General features: G+C 41.9%; 1 protein-coding gene across 1 annotated transcript; it reads left to right on the forward strand.

Moving 5' to 3' along the window:
• The first annotated feature begins 13,005 nt into the window (after positions 1–13,005).
• LOC122574172 lies at positions 13,006–21,917 on the forward strand. Its single transcript, XM_043741422.1, has 2 exons — positions 13,006–16,380; positions 16,502–21,917. The coding sequence occupies exon 2, from the start codon at positions 19,707–19,709 to the stop codon at positions 20,565–20,567; it is 861 nt and encodes a 286-aa protein (XP_043597357.1). The 5' UTR covers positions 13,006–16,380; positions 16,502–19,706; the 3' UTR covers positions 20,568–21,917.
• Positions 21,918–23,564: the final 1,647 nt, after the last annotated feature.

Consider the following 23,564-nt stretch of genomic DNA (forward strand, 5'->3'; position numbering starts at 1 on the left):
CTATTCCTACCGAGCGCGGTCAAAATGACCGCTGATTTAAAAAGTAATAGTTTTTATAATTTAACTTAAATAATGGTTAATTTATAACTGGATGTATATAAAATGATGATCTGTCAGGAAATATCGTCCAAATTTACTTTTATTTAATTTCAATTATAGACTTAAATAAAATTACACCGTAATTTATATAAAGATATCTTATTCAGCTCCGCTGCATTTTTTATAAATTATCTTATTATCAAATGTACATTTGCTGCATACATATTTCCCGCATGTTGAACAGATTTTCGTAGTTTTGTAACCTTTACAATTTCTTACTTGACAAGTTTTCCGCGATAATGTATCTGAACTTGTTGATAGTTTTATAGCATGATTTTCTTCCCACGATTCTGTATACTCAATGGCGAGCTCTGTAGCTAATTGGATTAAAAATTCCTGTCTTGAAATATTTTCACCTGTTGTTTCTTTATACAAAATCCAGGCATTTATTTCAGCTAGGTCCAAAATATTGAAAAATACCTGGAAGGGCCACCTACAAGATTTTAACTTCACGCTGTATTTCCTTGACATCTGGTCCACTACATCTACTCCAAATTTTATATCATTATAAAATCTAATCGTTTCCGGTATACGTTTATTGCTTTTTTCAATTTCTATCGCTTTATGCATGGAACTTAGCACAAACACTTAAAGTAAAAGAAATTTGATTCGAAATATAAAATTTGCTTGAAAACAGAGTCATTTTATCATTTCGATCTTTGACTATCTTCTTAAATGGACAGATAGTGGACTCTAGGCGGAGATACAACATGGCCCTACCTCAAAAAGGTACAGAAAAAAATCACAGAAAAAACATAAAAAAATATTGGAGGATACCGAAACCATAAAAAAAAATCTTTGACTATCTTTGGTAATTCCCGTTTATTTTCACGGATTTTTCCAACGATTGTAGTTTTTTTTGCGAGTAGCTTTGTGGCCAGTGACAAAAATTATCTGTTGTTAGGTTCCTTCCACATCCTGTGAATCGTTCCATTGGCTTCAGAGAAACGAATTCTCCAAGTGCAATTGAATTTTCTCTCTTCTCATCCTTTCCCAGATAGGGAAATCCATTTATCGTATACTTGCTATTGACATCACACGCCAACCAGAATTTTATACCGAATTTGTCTGGTCTGTTCGGCATATACTGGATAAATCTACACCTAGTCTTCAACGGAAACAACTGCTCATCAACAGTAATATATGCACCTATTCCTGCTCATTGTTTTTGAAAAAAATGCAAGTCCTCAAATCTTATTCTACAAATATGAGACGTTTAAATTTTGTGTTTGATATGCACCGCGGGCATATAGCAGAGCAATAAATGCATCTAGTTTTGTAGCATCTAGCTCCATCTTAGTCCCCAATACTATAAATGCTTCTTCCGCCGTACATTTTATTGTATGATTCCTTATACGGTCATCAATGATAAGATAATATGCTGTTTTTATTTGTCCTTTCATTATATGCCGTTTAGCATATCCTGTCGGACCTGACACACCCCTAAAAATATTATGAACTGGTGTCCTGCCAGGTTTGGAACTTGCATCTAGCTCTTTCCAAACTGTTCCATCGAGCCCAGTTTCGATACGTTGTTTCTTTACATCAGTCTTACGCTCTGCTGTCAATGATAATTTCTTTCTTTTTTATCCTGGACGTGAACATTGATAATATTCTTCTCTTCATTATTGCTGTCTAACTCTGATTCGGTCGTAAATAGCTTTTCATGTATTTCCATGCTGTTTTCAGTTGCTAAAGTTTTTTGTTCATCGCATACTGAACAGTCTTCTGCTATGTCCGTTATTTTTTTTAATAATTTTTTTTGCAAAGTCTTGGCATTTTTAGGGTAAATATTTATCACAGAATAACACTATGTACGGAATACAAAATTATTGTCAAATTGTATATGCTTTACTATTTTTTTTATGACCACTTTGCACAAAACACTCTGAGATACTTTCTGTCTGAGTTACAGAGATAGAAATAGAGAAGTTTAGATATCGACTGATTCACTAACAAACTGACACGTATTCTGGTCGAAAGAAAGACGCCAAGTAAAAATATAGTCTCTGGCGGCGATATTTATACGAAAATATTGATGGGTACTGGCCATTTTCCATCAATGGTTGTTCGAGGATGGAATTGATCGTCGAACATGGGAAAACCCCACTTTTTCCGTGTTTTACCGGAATGAGCAATAACCCTAAAAAACTTTTCGACTTTTAAAATGTTTGTAACAATTGACCATAAAAATTCTAAATTTTATGGCGGTTCCTTAGGGTCATTATATGGGACAGAGTGGCCCTGTTGATTGAGGGATGAATTATGATTTATGACAAGGTTACGTATGTAACAGATGTTATTATTTGTTATTACTAATTCTGTTTATTATCTGACCTTGATATAGCCTTTTATTTGCACTGATTGTATTTATTTTAAGAATAAATAGACTATTCTATCGAGCGGTCAAATTGACCGCACACGGTAGGCAAGGCAAAGTACAAATTTTTCTTGGAAAAGAAAAGAGCAAAGTAGAAATAAATACCGAAAAGTACATTGTATGCATGTTTTAGGAAAAGTCACGAAATATGAAGCGATTTGATAACGTTTAAATATGGTTAAATTTGAATAAAAGTTGTGGAAGCGGTCAAAATGACCGAGTCGGTAGGTTTAGTGTTAATTACTGCTCCCGAGTCGGCAAGAAATCTTCGTTTTGGTTGTCCAACTGGTCCAAGGAGTACTGTTGGGACTTCTCCTATAGTTGCATTTTTTTATTATTTTATTGCAATTTTACAATTTGTTCAGTGCGACATTTGGTAATTACATCTTAAATATACATAGCATGTGGATGGTTACCCGCAGCGGGGTACCATCTTCGTGTTTGTTAGGTTATATCCTTTGTGAGATCAGCTGGGTGTTTCCTATAGTTGTATTAATTTTAATTTTCTTGTTTTCATCTCGAGGTTGTTGATTGGAGGTGCTCGTTGCTGTAGGTCTGGCGTTCGAAAATTTGAACACTGATTTGACGTGTGTCCAAAGCGATTGCATTTAAAGTATTGTAGTTGAGCTTGTTCTGCCAATGCTGCGCGTTTGGATTGTCGAAACGTAGTTCTTGGTTGAATATTTGGTATGGGTGGAGTTTTCTTATGCATGCTATTTGTAATCGTGAAGAGATTACCTACTGGGTGAGAAGTCTGGTTGCGATCAAATGGCGGGGCGGTTGTTTGTCGTGTCATCCGTTTGCAAGCGAAAGTATCTTTCCATGTCCACTGCTCTTTGTTCTGCGTCGATGATGTTTGGGGACGGATTAGCCAATAGCAATTGTCCTATTTCTGAACGAGGGTCTCTTCATTCGCAACAGATAGTCACTAGCCAGTCACAGAGTTCATGTTTAGTCGATCGTTCATTTCTTGTCGAGTTAGTTCGTCTTTATTCACAGTGGTAATGTTGTGTTGAAGATTGTTAGAAGCACTTCGAAATCTAATGTTAAAGCTTTGCACGCTTTCGGTTAATCCTTGCCGTATTCCTCGTAATTGGTCTTGGTGTTCCCTTACTGATATTTCAGCAGCTACGTTCCGTCTTAATGCTTCGTACAGAGTTTCGAAATCGTTAATACGGACAATACGAATTGCCATTGCGACTTTTTCTACAATTTTCTCGATTTTAATCATTTTTGATAAAAATGAAATCTTGCATTTTAGAGCGTCTGCAGTTTTAAGCCCTGCTTGTACAAAACGTTCAGGGAATGTTCTGTCCTCGGATGGTTGAGGTGGTATCTGAGGTAATGGAGGAGATTCTCGAAGGACTGATTGGTCCTTAGCGATGTGAGTTATTTCATCCATTGTTATTAAAGAACTGGGCTGCATATCTAATTCCTCTCGCCATTGCCCTCTGAGCTCTTCTTCTCGTCGTCATCATCACTTTTCTTAACTTCGTCCACTCCTCACTCCACTAATAATTACGACTTTTCTTGCCCGTGGGAGGGAAAAACCTTCTTTAATCCGAAGGCACATGAGAATTCCACCGTAAACTGTAGTCGCTCCCCATATACCTCCTTGTTTGAATCCGTATTTTCCATAAATATTTTATGGAATATATAAATATTTTAAAATAACTTCATTTACCTAACTTAAATAAAATAACTTTATATACCTAAAATTATTTAGATTACCCCTCGTCTTTCTCGTTCTAAAATGGTGCAGGACATACGTGTGGTCCGACGCTATCCACTCCTTTGCTATTTTCCCTCCCATGTATTTCTTGGCCAGTCCTCTATCCGTATTGATCACATCCATGATGCTCGTTCTCTCGTTTCTACAGAACGTATAGCTTTCCTTCATATTGATGGATACGATACCGTTCTTTACCAACATATTCATTAGGCTCGTACGCCTTCTTTTTTTTTCTTGTCGAGGAAGGGAAAATGCCATTACGCATACCACGTACCAAGTACGTGGGTTATGTGGGATTCGGCCAGATGACATCGCCATACCCATTAAAAACCCCTTCTCCTTCCAAACTCCAGCGGTACTCGAGGTTCCAACCCGGCACAATCATACGACATTACTCTCAAGAATCCCAACAACTGGTATGGCTCTCCTTCCCGATCCTATATCGATAATAGTTAAAGATACTGTGTCTTGTGAGGACCTGCATCACGTAGTGGTTGACCTTCCTCCTCCTCCTTACAAAGGTCAATCTTCCGATCAACCGCCGATCAACCTTCTTGTCCAATTGCAGGGATTGTGGAAGGCCCATTCAATTCTCCACCTATCTTCGGCCTCCTGCTTGATCACCTTATACTTCTCCACGTATGCATACGCCTCTTCTCCGAATCTTCTCTTCGCCTCATATCCCTTCCACCTGAGCCTCGCCTTGATATGTATGGGCATACTGCCCGTAACGACACACAGTGCCCCGTGCAACACCGTCCTATACACCGTAGTCGTACGTACCAGCGCCGCCCTCTGAGCACGGACCAAGATTTCCTTATTTCTTATCATACCAATTCTTACCGAGTCGGGGAGTCCATTAACGTTAGGCAGTAGGCTCCTAATGATTCCTACAAACCTCCCTGTCTTATTACACGTTTGCTCCAGATGGAAGGAATATCTCCTGGCGTTGTCCAGAAACACCCCCAAATACTTAACCACTTCTTTGGTGGTGATCTCCTCACCACTTACGTCCAAATTAAAAACTTTTAGTACGCGCTTCCCCGTAAGCAGGATGACTTCCGTCTTCTCCCGTGCCAATCGAAGCCCTGTATCCATACACCTGTCGGTTACCAGCTTGACCAGTCCACGGACCCTGTCACCGATCTCCTGTTGGTCCCGTATGGTAATGATGAGGGCCAAGTCATCCACAATCGCGATCGCGTCCACGTCCTTGATCGGGTCCAGTGCCTTCAGGAGCCCATCGTATACCAAGTTCCACATCAGCGTACCTCGATGTTGTTGATTGGAGGTTCTCGTTGCTGTAGGTCTGGCGTTCGAAAATTTGAACACTGATTTGACGTGTGTCCAAGGCGGTTGCATTTAAAGCATTGTAGTTGAGCTTGTTCTGCCAATGCTGCGCGTTTGGATTGTCGAAACGTAAGTTCTTGGTTGAATATTTGGTATGGGTGGAGTTTTGTTATGCATGCTATTTGTAATCGTGAAGCGATTACCTACTGGGCAAGAAGTCTGGTTGCGATCAAATGACAGGGCAGTTGTTTGTCGTGTCATCCATTTGCGAGCGAAAGTATCTTTCCATGTCCACTGCCCTTTGTTCTGCGTCGATGATGTTTGAGGGCGGATTAGCCAATAGCAATTATCCTTTTTCTGAACGAGAGTCTTTTCAGTAGTAAGAGCTAGTCACTAGCCAGTCACAGAGTTCATGTTTAGTCGATCGTTCATTTCTTGTCGAGTTAGTTCGTCTTTATACTCATTGGTAATATTGTGTTGAAGATTGTTAGAGGCACTTCGAAATCTAATAAAGCTTTGCACGCTTTCGGTTAATCCTTGCCTTATTGCTCTTAATTGGTCTTGGTGTTCTCTTACTGATGTTTGTGTAGTCACGTTCCGTCTTAATACATCATATAGAGTTTCGAAATCGTTAATACGGACAATACGAATTGCCATTGCGACTTTTCCTACAATTTTCTCTATTTTAATCATTTTTGATAAAAATGAAATCTTGCATTTTAGAGCGTCTGCAGTTTTAAGCCCTGCTTGTACAAAACGTTCAGGAAAAGTTCTGTCCTCGGATGGTTGAGGTGGTATCTGAGGTAATGGAGGTGATTCTCGAAGAACTGATTGATCCTTAGCGATGGTGAGTTATTTCATCTACGGTTACTAGAGAACTGGCTTCAGATATATTTCTCATGGGTGTTCTCGCTAGAGTTTTATCCATACGTAGTGTAAGCATTTTAATTTGTTGGCTGAGTATTTCGCTTTGCTTCTGCATTGCGTCAAACATAGCCCCAACTCTTTGGTCTATTCCACCATTAGTTGAGGCGGCGTTAACAGTTTTAATTTTACCTTCTCGTGGCGTTGCGTTATTATTTGATTGTACTGTCTGTGCTATCTGTGCTTGAATCACTAGAGAAGCTGTCTCTCCTAGTTCTATATTTGATAAAGGAATCCAGAGTTTGCTCACCTCGATCGTTTAGCCCTTAGGAAAGGTTCCGTTGCGGTGTTCCTTTGTCAAAACGTCAAAAGTGTTTGCTGTGTTGCAGTGGTCCGCTGATCCTCAATCTTCAAAGTTGACCGTAGACCGAAATGCGTAATTAATAAAATTAATATTAATAAAAATAATAATAAGTAATAAAACTAAGGCTTAGGTTTTGAAGACAAGAAGGTTGAGCCGTAACACAACTACTATCTTTCGTGACAAAACGTGTCATCTGCGTAACATATCAGTGCCGATTCGGGGGGTATTGTTGTCTGAAGCACTGCGTCGTACGCGAGATATCAGAGGAGTGGGCTTAAGACAGACTACGGCTCTCCTAATCATACCTCTGCCCCGGCCGGTACAGACGATACTCCGATCCCGGAGATATGTCCGAACTACGCCTTGCACATAGGGAAGCACGCGGTGGAACTCCAGGGCCTCCTCCATCTTGTCCCAGGGCAAACTGTTGAAGGCGATGTCCAGTGATACAGGCAACGCTACCCCTCTCCGTCGCTTGGTCTCCTCAACGAGGGAGCGGAGCCGAACGATATCGTCGGTCGTAGGCCGCACCATTCCGGATTCTGCAGTCCGGGTATAACCCTCTTCCAGCAGATAGGCGCTCCTCCAGGCGGGCAGCTATTACTCTCTCGAGCTACTTGTCCGTCTCATCCAGAAGACACACCACACCAGCCCTAAAGACCGAGAGTGAATCCGGGGATCGCCTTGGCTTCGGAAGAAGGTTCAGCCGTCCCTGCCTACACAGACGGGCTGGGATCCCGTCCGGACGCGGAGCTTTACGCGTTCCGATCCTCCTTACAGCATTCGCCAGCTCTTCTTCTGATACCCCCAGTTCCGGGTTCCAGTCCTCCGCAACGCGCGGGAAACTTAAGGATCGCGCCTTCTCTCCCACCCTGGGTAACAGTATCGACGACCTCTCCAGGAACTGAGGGTCCATCGTCTCCGGTGCATGAGGCGTCCGAGGGCGAAGCTTTTTCAAAATCACTCCATAAGGACGGCCCTACGGGTCGGAGTTTTTGTTTGTTTGTTACGGGTTTGTTCCAGGCCCGCTTCTTCGCCTCTCCTATAGCCCACTGCTTCGCGGTAGGCATCGTACAAGCGAGTCCAAGAAGAGTCGAGTTTTTGTAAGTTGTAAGTAAGTTGTAAGTTATAAATTGAGTTGTGAATAATTGATTTAATTGTCATAATTATATCACAACACTGCATTAAGTTCATATTAAGTAACCATTGCTTCTTGTTTAAATCATATTATCACAAGTAACTTAGTATAGATAAAACCCCAGAGGTAAGATTTCTACTATACGATATAATATTGATATAAGATAATATAATATTGATACAATTTTAGTATTACTTTTCATTTAGACATTTTCCTAGTTCTATTTCTACCATTTCTAGTGTCATTCAATATCTTTTTTACGATATTAAAGAAACAGGTTTTCAAATTTGTCTAAAGTTATTTAATTCAAAAAATTAAAAAAAGAGCTGTCTGACATAAAATATACTATTTAGATCATATTTAATTTAATACGGATTATTTTTCAACGCTTTAAAATGAAGTTACATTTCGATGTCTTGTGTAGTAGAAAAGTTATACAAAAATGTCCCATAATTTTTCGATCTGGTTATGGACTGAGGTCGTGACCTTTCACCACGTGATCGGATCATACATATCCCGACTTTATCAGATTTTTATTTGCTCATTTTTAGTTCGATATGATTGAAACTATTTCTGCTATCAGTTCGACTATATTTCCGTATACTGTATTTTCTTAGCTGTTGCTATTGAAAATTGAGGCTGTAGAGATTTTTCTTAAAAAATTTATTTTGACTCCTAATTGGTGTAGAAGGAAAAATTTTCTTTCAATTCATAAAAAAACGTTAACTTTCCAATGGTCCACGTGGAAATTCAAACGGATTAAAATTACTGAAGCTATTGCATTTATTTATGACAAAAAATGGTATGCAAATTTTGGCACCGTTTTTGAAAAGTTTACAATTACAAAATTGATTGGTTTCGAATTGTACATGATAGTGCAATTCTTCAAGAATAGATGAAGTCATCGCTAATTACTGCGTGGATTCCGAAAATTGTAGAAATTAAGACACACAGTCTTAGTTGCCAAGTACTTTTTGCGAAAACTAATAAATATTTGGGGACCAATTTTACGCTTTTTAAGAGTAAAAAACTAGACTCTCACGTAGTTTTAACTTTGTGTACTCAAGTTGATATGAATAATTGACAATTAAAAATAGGACGATATTGATCGGCATTTGTTCATTTACGGCCACATGACATTGAGACATTATGCGGCCGTTGTCCTTTCTGGGTGACCCTTCTATAAAGAATGTTTTCTCTTGTTTCAAAGTTACTACGCACCGATTCTTTGTAAGGAACCCTCTTCACCGAAGATTCGGTCTCTTCGTCGCTTGTTCGCGCTACTTCTAGCCACGATTATTCACAAGCTACAATCACCCAGTAATTTTTGGAGGGGGATTACGGTTAAAGTAGTCAACATGCCCAATGCAAGTTTTCTATATCGAAACCCGAGCAAATGATTTTATAAGAAAAATCCTTGTGGAGGATATTAAAAAAGCCGTTCAGAGTTTAGTGTCTGGCGTTCAGAACTATCGAAGCTGGAAATTTTCCATCCTCTCAGCTGGCAGATGTCCTGTACCGCTCGTGAGATGATGGCATAGGTAATTTGGGCGTGTCAGTCCTTGATGTCACGTTTATGGTGAGATATTGAGAGTCGTACGTCAACCAGAGTCCAAGCCTCTTGCCCAACACCTGAGCCGAGATCTGAATTGGCTCATCTATGGTCTACATTAACTTGCCTTACTTATATCTCTAAGGGCACTCGTTTTCAAAGTCGTGTATGTTATTGACGGGTTTCGAAGAAGTCAGAGAACCCAAAGTTCTGAACATCTTGATGCGAACGACGATCAAAATTTGGTCGAAGTTGTCGAAAAATGTGTTGACTTGTTCTATTCGCTGATATCCTCTCTTTGGCCATTATCATCCCCGGCTTGACGCGCGACCGTCTGCTCAGCATCGAGAAATCGCACTCACCCGATATCAGGGCGATTGCGTAGCGCTCTGCTATAGTGGAAACTTGCGGGACAGGTGGAGATCTCTCGGCTCCATTCTGCCGCTGATGGACACGAACTACGGAAGTGCTGGAGATGGCCGCCGTCGTCGTGGTAGGTTGGAGCTGACTTTGTCCACCACGTCCAAATAGTCCAACCCATCTTCCGAGACAACCACGCACGTCATTCAGTGTGAATTTTGCACTCATGGTATGAGCTTATATTTAGTAGGGCCCACATGCAGGACATACATAAGCCGGCTGTGATTTGCGTTCAACGAATGTGGCTTAACGTCACCAGTATGCTGATCGTCAGCAGAGTACTAGGATTTCTACTAAACGATTTCTACTAAAGGAAGGTTGCATATTACGCCGGAAACTCGTCCCTGCTGGAGGGGATCTCTACCAGATAGCTTGACCAATATTGTGTTCCTACTGCACCGTTTCCTGCAGGGGGTTATTTGGTCATTTCGTGCCGCGACTAACTGTTGGGCATGGGATTGACGTTTTGCGAGGAATACCTATGCAAATGCTTCTCACCAAACCAAAAAGTCACCCCAACTGGACTAGGTGAAACTGTACGATATCTGACGGTTCATCCGCGTCCTGGGAAAGGAACAGGGTTTGATCTTCGGCCACGATGCATCTAGCAAGGCTTCCTATTTGACATTAAAGTTGACAATAAAGTGGAAAAATCAATCGGTAATTTACTATAACGATTAATAAAAGTAATAAGGTGTGTTTAATAAGCAAAAGAAAGTGCTAAAGTATGGGCAGGCGAGATAAAGCCGCATTAAAGATGCAAATAAGTGAATGAATCAATCGGTCATTTGATATAGTTAATAATAAAAGTGATAATGCGTGTTAATAAATGTAAAAGTGTGAAGGTATGGCTAGGCGAGATAAACCGCATGAAATTGTGATGCGAAATTACAAACTAATAAGTTTAAATAAATTTAGATAATAAATGGCAATTTAATAATCTAGAATTAATAATAAGTGTGTGTAGTGTGGGAAGAATCTTTAAAAGTGTAGTAAAATTAAAAAAATTCAAGATAGGAGTCGTCCTTGATAAAGGAGAAATAAATTTAAAGCTTCAGCTAAATTCAATCAATTAATTACAATATATTAATTAATAGAGACGAATAAATAAAATAAAATATCTTATAATTTAAATAAAAACAAATAAAATAGTAATTATATAAACATATTTACGAAGAAGAGAAGAAGGAAGAAAATATGAAATATAATGGCCAAAATGTTCGGTGAAACAATGACTCATTGCGAAACAAAAATATTATTTTTTTTTTTATATGATAGAAATTATTAATCTACTAATAAACGAAGAATAATAATTTAAATAATTAATATAGCATAGATATTAGATTATATAAATACAATAGAATTAATTTATATCAATATTAAGTAAATAAAAGTCCATATAATTATAAATAAGGCAATAATGGCCATTAAAATATTAAAGAATTCAAATACCTATGAAATCGTTAAGAATCAAATGAAATATAACGGCGAAAACGGTCAGATAAATAATGACTCATTAGGGAACAGTCCTTCTATTCGATAGCGGCAAGTACACGTATCGAATTTTTCCTTTTACACAAGTCAGCTAATTTGCTTACTCGACACAGATCATCGATAGTTCTTTTCCTCCTTCGAAACCCATATTGATTGATACGGAAGGAGTCGAGACTTATACTCCTCTCTACCAAGATCTTAAATATGTGCTTCCCGGTTTCGGTATGAGGACTACCCTCGCCGCCTTCCATATTGCTGAGATCTTACCTGTTTTATTTACCCCATTCAATGTGGTAAAGACTCTCCCTGTTCTCTTTTCTGCTGTCAATTCAACTACTGTCCCCGGTATATCATCCACCCCAACGAATTTATTGGGGTTAGGTATATTTATCATTACTACTTCCAGATCTTCCTCTGAAATTACAGTGTTACTGTAATTACACCATCCTCGTTATTTTGAATATCATTTGCTTGTTGCTGTTGTAGTTGATTCATCGGTCTAGTCTGCAAGAGAAAACCTGGAAATAGGATCCTCTTTTTATTTAGAGAAGAGGAAAATGCAATTACGCATATCCAGGGGCGCGATAGCGTGTTATTACGTATTAATACGCTTAATAAATTAATAACTTATCTCCGTCCATCTTGGTGCGTTGTATCCTAACATGTGACATCTGAAACATCTTAAGATACTTGGCAACACCCCGGCTGTCGTTACTGCCAATCCAGTTTGAATAGTAATTATTGTGTTATCACGCGGGTCAGTACTTGCGGGTACTACCATTACCGCTTGTTGCGTTCCCCCTGGTGCAGTCCTTAATGATTTCATTATGATCTATTTCAAGTCAGTTCGGACTTTCCGTGTTATCTTGGTCATGATAGCCCTGTACAGCCTTGCCCATGATTCTCTGTCCAACGTGGCATAGAACTCCTCGTTGGCTCGAATCATCTTCTTCATCTCCCTCTTCTTTTTCCTCCTGAGCCCACTGGGCCGCATATCTAATTCCTCTCGCCATTGCCCTCTGAGCTCTTCTTCTCGTCGTCATCATCACCTTTCTTAACTTCGTCCACTCCTCACTCCACTAATAATTACGACTTTTCTTGCCCGCCGGAGGCAAAAACCTTCTTTAATTCGAACGCACATGAGATTTAAACGAGACACCTGTCGGTTACCAGCTTGACCAGTCCACGGACCCTGTCACCGTTCTCCTGTTGGTCCCGCATGGTAATGATCAGGGCCAAGTCATCCACAATCGCGATCGCGTCCACGTCCTTGATCGGGTCCAGTGCCTTCAGGAGCTCATCGTATACCAAGTTCCATATCAGCGGACCCCGAACTGACCCTTGAAGCATCCCCGCATATACCCTCCTCTTGACAACTCCATCCCGGTAATGAGCAACTATACTCCTATCAGAAAGATAGTCGTCCAATATTCGCAGCAGCCGGCCCGGTAAACGCCTTTCTTCTGTCTCCCTTAAAATCCTCCTCCAACATATTGAAGACATTTTTAATGTCCAAGGCGGCCAAAACACAGACCAGTCCTGTCCTCCTACATAGATCTGAAATCTCGCAAACAATATTCAGCGCGTCGATCGTATTCCTCCGTCTTCTGAATCCATATTGTTCCTTGTGGAAGGAGTCCCTCCCTAGGCATCTTTCTATTAAGAACTTACATGTAATGCTCCCAGGCCTTGCTCACAGTCGGCAGCATACTGATCGGCCTATACGAAGATGACAACAGCGGTCCCTCGCCAGTTTTGGCAAAAGAACCACCCTCGCCATCTTCCACGCCGTCGGTATCCGTCCAGCCCTGTATATGCTGTTAGAAAGGTCCAGGAGCCGTCCAGGCCTTTGTTCCGCAATCATCTCGGCGATCTGTCGCGGAACACCTTCCACACCCGCAGCTTTTTTCGGGTTGCATTTCTCCAGAGCCAACCACAGATCTTCCTCCGTTACGCGCAGGTTACGCAACTCCTCTTCTTGCGTCTGCAGGATGTGAGTACCATGACCAACCTCCGTCTGCTCCGTAGGACTGGTGACGAAAAGGTCATCGAGAATCCCAGCAACCCTGTCCCTGATAGGACTCTCAGGCGGGCCGTTACTCGCCATTCTAGCTCTTATAACTCGGTACGCCCTCCCCCAGGGATCCTGTTCCAGCGTTGCACAGAACTCCCTCCACTTTTCGTCCTTACTGCGCTCGACCGCTCTCTTAAGCTTCTTCCTTGCCTCCTTGAATTCGTTTACCAGGCCAGCGTTGTCCTTACCAGCTTCCACTGCCTGTTGAGATAATCTTCTCCATCTCAGAGTTGCCCTTCTCAGCTCGGACAACTCATCGTTCCATCAGTAATTCCTACTTCTTCTCCCGCGTGGCGCTGGAGTCTTTTTCAATTCTTCGGCACATGTACGTTCCAGTCGGTCCTGGAATTGATCGCCGTGTGTCGCATCGTCGTTATCCATCAAATTAAGATTTCCGTCCAGTCTAGTCAGGAATTTACCCTCGTCAACGTTCTTGGTCAAATATTTAAAATTTCTACTATCGCCCCCGCGATGGTGGAGTACCAGTTCATAACTGCACTCTTCTTCTATCTCTACCTCATTCGTCTGCTCACGCTCGTCTCCCTAATCGGCATCGCCTTCCTTCCCATGCAGTTGACTTTGCATTGAAGTCGTCAGCCACAAGCATCTCCTGGGCTCTTCTCCTGCCCTCCTTTATGATCACCTCTAGTTCTGCTATGTAGCCGTCGAACTCCTGCCTGCTCACGTTAGGGGAACAATATCCACTGATACACGTAGTGCCCTCGACCCTAATGCCAACTACTCCTCTCTTGCTGATCAGCGTCTCGCTAGACGCCTGTCTTCCATTAAAAAGAGCGACTCATAGCAATGCATCCCCGACCGTATCATTGTACCAAACTGTCTATACGGCTCGGATATGATCACTATGTCCACCTTATTCTCCCAGGCATATTGAGCCAAAAGATCCGGTACTAGCCTACATCTGTTGAGATTGATTTGCAGGACCTTTATCATCTTCGTCTCGCTATCTCTCCCCCAAGATACCGTCCTCATCAACCTGTCTTCGATGTTGTCCCCCATCGACATTCCCCACTCCCTTTCATATCCTCCACCAATTTCTGCCTGTTGGTGAGTGGGTCGATATTCTTTACCTGCATCGATGCCCTGTTCGCTAGGGCTGACACTTCCATTTTATCGGTCAGCTTCGAGCTTCTCTGCCACATTTCCAGCGGCAACTTTCCTATCAAATTCGATAAGGATTTTGCCTTCGTCTATTTTTATCAGGATCTCCGTCTTCTTCTAGTTATCAAGCCTCTACCGCGTCTTAGCTCCCCCTGTTTGACACCACGAGCCCTTGCGGGGAGTGATTCCGGAGGCCTTCTCTTCTCCCTCCTCCTCCTCTTAACAGTCTGCCAACCATCAGAGTCATCACTCCTCTCCCTGTCAGATTGTCTATGGGCCTCCGGTCGATCACACATCTCCGCGTAGGTCAGCTCTCTGTTCCTCGGCCTTTTCGTTACCGAGGTTACTTTATTCCCTTCGACAGGAGACACCACCTTCCTCTTTGGATATTCTGATGCTCCAAAGAGGTTCGCGCTCTTCCTTTCTAACTTTCGCCCAGGCTCTTCCACTTTTACCTGGCCAGGTTTAATAGTCCTCCTCCTCCCCTTCTGACCAATACATTGGTCCAAGGAGGTTGCAATGCCTTCTATCACTCTTCCAACCTCCTTTATACCCTGTTTGTTATCCTTATCGAGGTTCAACCTCCTTACCAGAGCCTTTAGCATCTGGACCCCACCAGGGCTTCGGTTAACCCTCTCATTTCCCCCACTGTCATCCTTACATCCTCATCTCCCTCAGCCTCGCTGAAGGGATCATCTGTCTCCTCTCTAGCGCTCTCTTCTGCCTCATTGGCTACCGGCAGCGCTTTCCCATATCTGGCTAGAGTGCTCCTCTCTACCGCTCTCCTAGCCAATTGTCCCCAACCCGTCTCGCCTTTTTCTACAGGCGTGCTTTGATCGCTTATCCCAGACGATACTTCATCTCCTTCTGATTCATCGGCGACCTCTATCACTCTTTTCTCACCCTCATCTCCTCCTTTCGTTTTGAGAAGTAGCGTGATTGTAACATCGCTTAATTTAATGTCTGAGAAGGCCTTAGACTTCTCCCTTAAAACTTCTCTCCTCAGCCCTCTCGAGTCATCCTCTTCACCCGACAAGCTCCTCTTCTCTTTTACTTCCATCCTCTTTTCCCCAGTCGCTTTTACCGGCCAAGCGGGTGCTTGGGGACATACCTCCCCCCCCCCGCCGTTCTTCCAGTTGCACGATAACCGTCGCATCGAGTCTGGCAAGCCACTCGTAATCCCGACGGGTCCTGGAGGCTCCGAAACCCCCTGCGAGGCTCGTACCCCTGCGATCAGTTCTCTGGCCGCTCCAAGCAGTAGCCTTCGCGTTAAAATCGCCGACAATCTTCATTGAGGAATGACTCCACTTATTTATCCGGATGATGGTCTCCATTTCCCTTAACAGGAGCAAGTAACACCAATATCCGTCTCTTATCCGAGGTGAAACAGCAACGTAAAGACTTTTACCATTCCACTGTTGGGCGACGAGAGAGCGGCTATTACGTAGTGCGTCTCTCATTCAAGAAGCATCACTCCCCGCTCATATTCTTTCGATTTCAAGCGGGACCAATTAGCGAAGGATGAAGAGGCACCGGCATCCACGGGCTGTTGAGGTTCTTCAAAGGGAGACTATATCGACGACATTTTCTCTGGAGCCGAGATGATTGACGTTGTCAAGCTTCAGTAAAGCGAAATCATGGACTTCGCACCTTAACGGCAATGCAATCCTGCGAGTGGGCAGCCACTTGAAACACTAAGTTAAGGCGGATAACTTTGGGTCATTCTTCCCAGAGTGCTACTTCAGGGACTGTAGATTGAGTATCGTCTTCAACACGCACTTTATGGAAGAGCTCAAATGATGCTGACATCTTTCCACTGACTGTATGTGATGGCGACAACGTGAAATATGGGTGAGCTCCCGTGAGCAGAGTTTACATCTTCGCGCACATTCTTGCACAGCGGTATCGACTACTCCAGACTTGTACCCTCGAACTACAGAAAAGGTATACCGCAGTTTTTATATGTTGCAAGACTTGTGTCATCCACCTCGAAACGGCTTCCAATTTCTTGGCCAATGCCTTGCTCGCTACGTTCATACGGCTTACTGGATTTTGCGAACTCTATGCTACGCTTGCAAGTGACTTGCGGAACTAACTTGATCAGCTCGGATATGGAGTTGCGATGCCCCTTCTCAGCTTCCTCCGAGAGGAGAGTCCAATCTTCGCGCACGAACTCACTGTCTCAGTTTCAAGATGGGAATTCATCGCACAGGGTGCATGTCGTTTTAGTGGTCTATGGGAAGCAGCTGTCAAATCGGTGAAGCATCATCTTCCTGGATGCTGAATAACCCTTCGGTTACCTTCGAACAGATGACGATGCTCCTGAGGCAAGTGCAAGCTTGCCTGAACTCACTGCCACTTTACGCATGTTAGTCGAGATGAAGCTGCCACGACACTGGTGGCAATTCGTTCAACAGAAATTGCATCACTTCTGGAAGCGATGGAGGCAGGAATACCTGAATCAACTGCGGATGTGACAGAAGCCCACTCCTCGGTTACCGCCCTGCGTCGGCGATCTTTGTTTAACTATCACCGAGACGGCATTATCGTCCAGGTGGTTCCTGATCCGCATCATCGAGCTTCGTCCTGGTGCAGACAAGTTGGTACACATGGTAAACGTAAGGACCTCGGTTAGCATCCTAAAGAGGCCCGTCATTTCAAGTACAATGCTACCCACTGGCGATCTTTGATTGGGAGCGACCAGCACCCATCCTTACCTACCAGCCTTTTTCTTATCCTATTGGAGGCAATGGCCTCCCTTTCCCTTTCCAAAATTGCCGTCAACGAATTAGATCAGGCATCATCTCTTGGCTGGTTTTCCGTTCATTGGCCAGTCATCAATTTAACCTGTTACTACAAAGTTGTTGGAATTATCCTAATCGAAATAAGGGTTCGGCTCGAGACATTGGAGTGTGAGGACGTGCTTAGGTTCGGCCTCAAAAAATTGAGTTATTTGTAAACACTCGAAGTATTATATGTGTGCAATTAATTAAAGGAAGTGATTTGTGTTATTATTTAGTGACTGAGACAGTGTGGCAAAAGAAATTGACTGTAAAGGACATATAAACTTGTTATAACTATCGTGGTTTGTACGGTAGTTGTAATATTTGGTAAAAGCCTATATTTGATGGTTAACGAAAGTGGGTCGATTCAGAATAACATGACGGTTTGATTATGTAGATATAATGAATTAAATATGTGAAATTGACGAAGTTTAAAAAGAGGGGGTTAGAACTGTCCCTATGAAATGAAGTGATGTTATTTAGTAAGCTACGGTAATATTAAGAATGAAGACAGTAAACAGTTCAACAGTTTATTCAACGATGAAGAATTAATTGAAGTTGTATGAATTAATGTTCAATTAATTGGACGTGGAGGAGTATAGGCTATAGAGGTAGAGTCAACGGTGTGCTCGTGGTACGTTCAGCATATAGGAGAAATTTTTAATATAAATATCCATTTGAATATTAATGTGCACATTTTATCGCATTATTTACTGAGATTATGGGTGCGTAGTATGGTGCTATTATTCATATAATGGTAACGTGTAGTTTTGTTACCTTATAAGGAGGATAGTTTTCTTTGAAAGTATAGGATAAATGTATAGCCAGTAAGAAGAAATTTTAGTTGTATGCGTTATATATGGACAAACTTGGTTATTAATTATGATTGGTTGTTAAGCATAATATATAATATGTGAGTAATAATAAATAGATGTATTGTGGCGTGATAGGTTGTATGCGTGTTATACTATTGTAATAAAATGTTGTCTACGTTATTTATAGTTAGCTTGATAATATCTTATTGTTTAGAGTAAGTTATTGTTAAGTTACTATTAAGTTACTATTATAGTTATTTTAAGCTTAAATTGAGTTATATTAAGTTATACAAGTATTGTGGTAATTAAGAAGATAAGCGTATAATTAGCTCTATTATTAGAGTAATATTGATTGTAATGCGATACTTCTTAATAGAAATAGGCTTGCAATATAGAAATTGTTTTATGTATGAGATCAATTAATTATAAGTTAAGGAATTGCTTCTTGTGAGAGGTATTACATCTGCTGGCCCAGTAACTTGGTTCTTCCTTCTTAAGTACACAAGGACGATTAGCTTTTCTTGCAAGTTTTGTTAGAAAACTATAAATAATTTCAAATAAGTTTAACTGGGGGAGTTATATATGTGGCGGCACTCGACAACGCAAATACCACCACTCGACACCAATTAACAAAGGACGACGGCAGCGCAGTGGTTAGCGCCTTAGAGCACGAACGTTCGGGAACCCGGGTTCGAGTCCCAGCGCCCGTATTCCAATTTTTCAAAATCGGAAAATACAACAGTTATCCAGCAGCGACATCGGCAGCCAGCAGCAACTAATATCACGGACAACACATATACACCTCATATATTTTAGTACTGTATTGGGAGTTTTATCTTTGTGGCGGCACTCAACAGCAAAAATATCATCGGACGACAACACCAACTAGGGTCGGACGACGGCAGTGTCACAGGTGAAATTCGACCAATCATGCGATAATTGCCTTATCATGAGTAACCGCCTGGGTGGCATCCGGTCACTTTACCCGTTCTCAGAGATATATGATAAGTACCAAGACCAAAATCTTCTCCCACCGCAACGAAGAAAGAATATAAGTACTCTTCCTAACGTCATCCAAGTCAGTCTGAATAAGTCGAATCCAGCCTGAATATTAAAAGTCTGCGTTGCGAACCGCAAATACTAAAAGCGTTTACCATTTAATTATTGTACAAATTGTGTAGAATAAAGAACTCGATCTCCTGTTTGGAGATCGACATTTCTTTCAAGTCACTTGTTGAATTTTGAGGTAACATTTTGGCGATCCTGCTAGGATCCATTCGCTTCAGCGTAAACGAAATCAGGATTTCGGCGTACGCGCATCATTGAAGATTGAAGGATCAGCAGACCACTGCGAATCTTTGCTACTACGAAGCCCTGCAGCAACTTTCAACGTTCCACTACGGTGAAACTAGACGAGAGGACTACGGTCAGCGCAGAGCAAGCCTACTAATAAGATTTGGAATCTAGAACCAACCAGAGAGGAAACACCCCAGAGACTCCTCATCTGGATTCTTTTAAACAATATGGAACGCGAAAAGTTAGTTTCTCTAGCAACTCTAGCGAAGAGACAATATTCACAATGAACAACAAGAAAGACTCAAAAGCCGAGACAAGTTTACCCTCTGCAAGTGGAACCCAAAATAAAACGGAATCACTCGACTCCTCTACCAGAGCAATTTCAGATATAGTACAGAGACAGAACGAAGAATTTCGACAACAATTTAACGAAATAAAGAATGCATTAAGATTGACCAACGAGGAAAATAGAAAACGTGCCAATGAAATAGAAATATTAGGTAGAAACCTCTCTCGTGTTAAACCATCGCAAATAGACATAGAATCAACTGAATTCGGTTCTATGATGACTAACGATGACGATAATACATCAGTATTAAAACACGATACTAATCCACCTCCACCTATGCCACAAAGACCACCAAAATACGTGCAACCATCCAATCGAACAACTGCAAACTCTGGAAATCTAAAAGCTGAAAGTGCATTAAAATGTATTGCGATACTAAACGGAGAAAATGATATAGGTATAGAAGATTTTATTCGTGAAATAAAAGAAATAAGAATGATGTGTAGCGAACAAGCATTATTATTAAAAATGATTAAAATAGAGAAAATTGTAGAAGTCGCAATGGCAATCCGCAGTGTCCATATTAACGAATTCGAAACTTTGTATGAAGCATTAAGACGTAACGTAGCTACTCAAGTATCAGTAAGAGGACACCAAGATCAATTAAGAGAAATAAGGCAAGGATTAACCGAAAACGTGCAAAATTATAACATTAGATTTCGACGTGCTTTTAACAAACTTCGATCTATCATTACCAATAAATATAAAGACGAACTTACTCCACGAGCGATGAACAATCGACTATACATGGACTCTGTGACTGACTATGTAAGAGACCTTCGTTCAGAAATATGAAAAATGCTATTGACTATTCCGCTCCCCCTTTAGACTTATCCTCAGGGTTCCATCGCGCCTGCCACCTTTCAAAGAATGATGGATACCGCGTTAAGAGGTTTGATTAACAATCATTGTTTCGTTTATCTCGATGATATCGATATACGTCCTGGGTCGTCGTATAAGTCCGGAGGGGAGATCAGACCCTCTCCGGCACGACGGCACTCTCGGTGGGTGTTGTCTTCTCACCGACACCAATAGACTCAATCCGGCGAAGGCGTAATTCGAAGTAATGATCGAACAAGGTGTGATGCAGCCATCGAGAAGTCCGTGGACATCACCTTTACATATCGTACCGGAAAACGACGAAGGGATTCGATCGCGTGGCGACTATCGGGCATTGAACGCCCACACCACCCCAGACAGGTACTCACCACTGCACATCGAGGACTTCGCGCATAAGCTCCATGGTAAGCGCATATTTTCCAAAATCGATCTCGTTCGCGCTTACCATCAAATTCCGATCGCGCCGGAAGACGTACCGAAGACAGCGATCACAACACCATTCGGGCTGTTCGAAGCGACCAATATGATGTTTGGGCTTCGAAACGCCGCTCAAACATGCCAATAATTCGTAGATGAAATCACGAGAGGTCTCGATTTCGTCTACGCGAACGTGGACGACTTTTTAATTGCGTCCGAAAAAGAAGAACGACTCCTCGAACGCTTGCGGATTTTGTTTAAACGCTTCGATGAATATGGGGTAGTAATAAATCTCGCGAAATGTGAATTCGGCGTCAGAGAAATAAAATTTCTCGGTTACGCGGTTACCGCCGAGGGGATAAAGGCATTAACCGAATGCGTCGACGCTATAATTAAAGCATCGCTACCCACGACCGTTAAAGATCTACGAAAGTACTTCAGTATGATCGACTTTTACAGACGTTTCATACCGGGGGCAACGAAAACCCTTCAACCACTCGACGACTTGTTGAAAGGCACAACGAAGTGCAACGCATTTATCGAGTGGTCCGAACAAGCTGAAAATAGCGCCCGTCAGCCTGGCGGTCGATGCATCCGATTATGCCATAGGAGCGGTACTGCAACAGTGCGTTAACGATACCTGGCAACCGTCGAATGAAGACGAATTCGAATTTTCCGACTTTCTCCCGACCAGTATAAATAAACAGACGCGATCGGGTGCGACACAGTATCGAACAGTTCATATCGAGTATCAACGAGTATTAACGAGCGTCTCTGAGTATCTACGCGACGAACAATAACGAGTACTTCTTATTCCGAGTTTTATATTGTATCAACGACCCCCTGTACGCATATTTATTTATTTCAAATATACTTGACGGACGGCGATATTTTGTCTTCATTATTTCGCAATACCTATTCACGACTAATCCTCCACAGACCCAATCGATCTGGAACGCTTTGCTGAATCATTACATTTATGTAGTATCTAAATAGTCTAGAGCAAGGATAAGAAAGGATGTTTTATTGTAACAAGCAATACCCAAAACAAAAGGTTGATTACAATATCTTCGTACGTTTTATTCTAACACTCAGCTCCCAAGTTCTGTCTTCTCAGGTCAAAAAATGCTGACCCTTAACCCTCGCATCCTTCTCCCACTCCTTTACTCATTTAGCTTTGACGTCACCAAGGCATACACTTTGATATTACACTTTTATATATTCCCCGCACCCAAACGTATATTAACTCACAGAGGACAAAGTTTTATTAGCAAACTAATGCAACGATACGAAGAAGCATTTAGAATCAAACAAATAACAACCACTTCATTCCATCCACAATCCAAGGGAAGCCTAGAACGAACACATGCTGTAATATCCGACATGTTAAAAGCTATACAAAACGACAATGAAACAGAATGGGATCAAAAGCTAAATTTTGTGTGTCTAGTATATAACATATGGTTCATCATGCCACTGGATACACCCCTTTCGAACTAATATTTGGACGTAAGGCCAATCTCCCCTCTACCATATCCCAAAATCCCCAAAGAACGTACGCTGATGAAGTTAGCTTCAGGAAACGAGAATGGGATGCCAAACTACTTAAAGCCAGAGAAACTATCAATACTGTGATACTTTCCTAAAATTAAACAAAGTCGATTAGTATTTGCAAGTATTAGTTAGGATAGTGTATGTTGATACTTACATACATGTAGTATCATCAATGGAATATATTGTTATTATATCCTGATATTTGTGATTTATTTACAATGAATGGATTGTACAAATATAGACAGGAAAACGATGGTAGTTTAATATGAACTAATCGCAATAACACGCTACAATCTAGACAACTCTCGACACAACGGATCCAACGTTCTCTCTCACGCGGACCACACTCTCTCGACAACGCTAACAGCACTATATCGACAGCGCAACTCGCACTCTCTCTCTGACTTCTCGATTCACCGTTTTCGACTTCTCAACTCAACTCCTTGCTCTCGCATGTCTTTTGTCTTCCCGTAGACCCACCACGCACGTGTTCTGCGACCGCTCGTGGCCAAAGCCACGTAGACCTTTTCTATGGAACCTATTCATTTGAAGGACCGACGACACATTGATGGGCCCATCGGCGCCTCGGCTCTCGGGACATTGTTTGAAAACGCCTCGGCTCTCGCGACATTGTATGTGGTTCACCCGCTAACTTCTAGGCCTTATGTCCGCGATACTACATGTATGAACGTAGATTTCTCCTGTCTTCCCATAATTGGGACAAAGACTGTTTGTCTGTTTAAATCTTAAGATTTATAACAGGTCCTCAGGCTAGCTGAATATGTGCTGTGGAGATGCATCGACCTTTGGTAATCACCTTGCGCGGAGAATAGAGACCGTTGGGATGTTTACTATCGGGTGTCGCTACAATTATTTCTTTTAAGGAGAGCTATACTATTACTCCATACCCCTGCCAGGTAAACGGTCGTCCCTCGACCGCGGCCACGCTGGCGACTGACCGTCGCCTCGAGCCTCGGCTCA

Source organism: Bombus pyrosoma, linkage group LG13, assembly GCF_014825855.1.
Source record: "Bombus pyrosoma isolate SC7728 linkage group LG13, ASM1482585v1, whole genome shotgun sequence".
NCBI classification, from domain to species: Eukaryota; Metazoa; Arthropoda; class Insecta; order Hymenoptera; family Apidae; genus Bombus; species Bombus pyrosoma.

What these genes read in the sequence shown, in the direction of transcription:
- LOC122574172 (XM_043741422.1), top strand. Translation starts at nt 19,707, where the DNA reads ATGAACAACAAGAAAGACTCAAAAGCCGAGACAAGTTTACCCTCTGCA.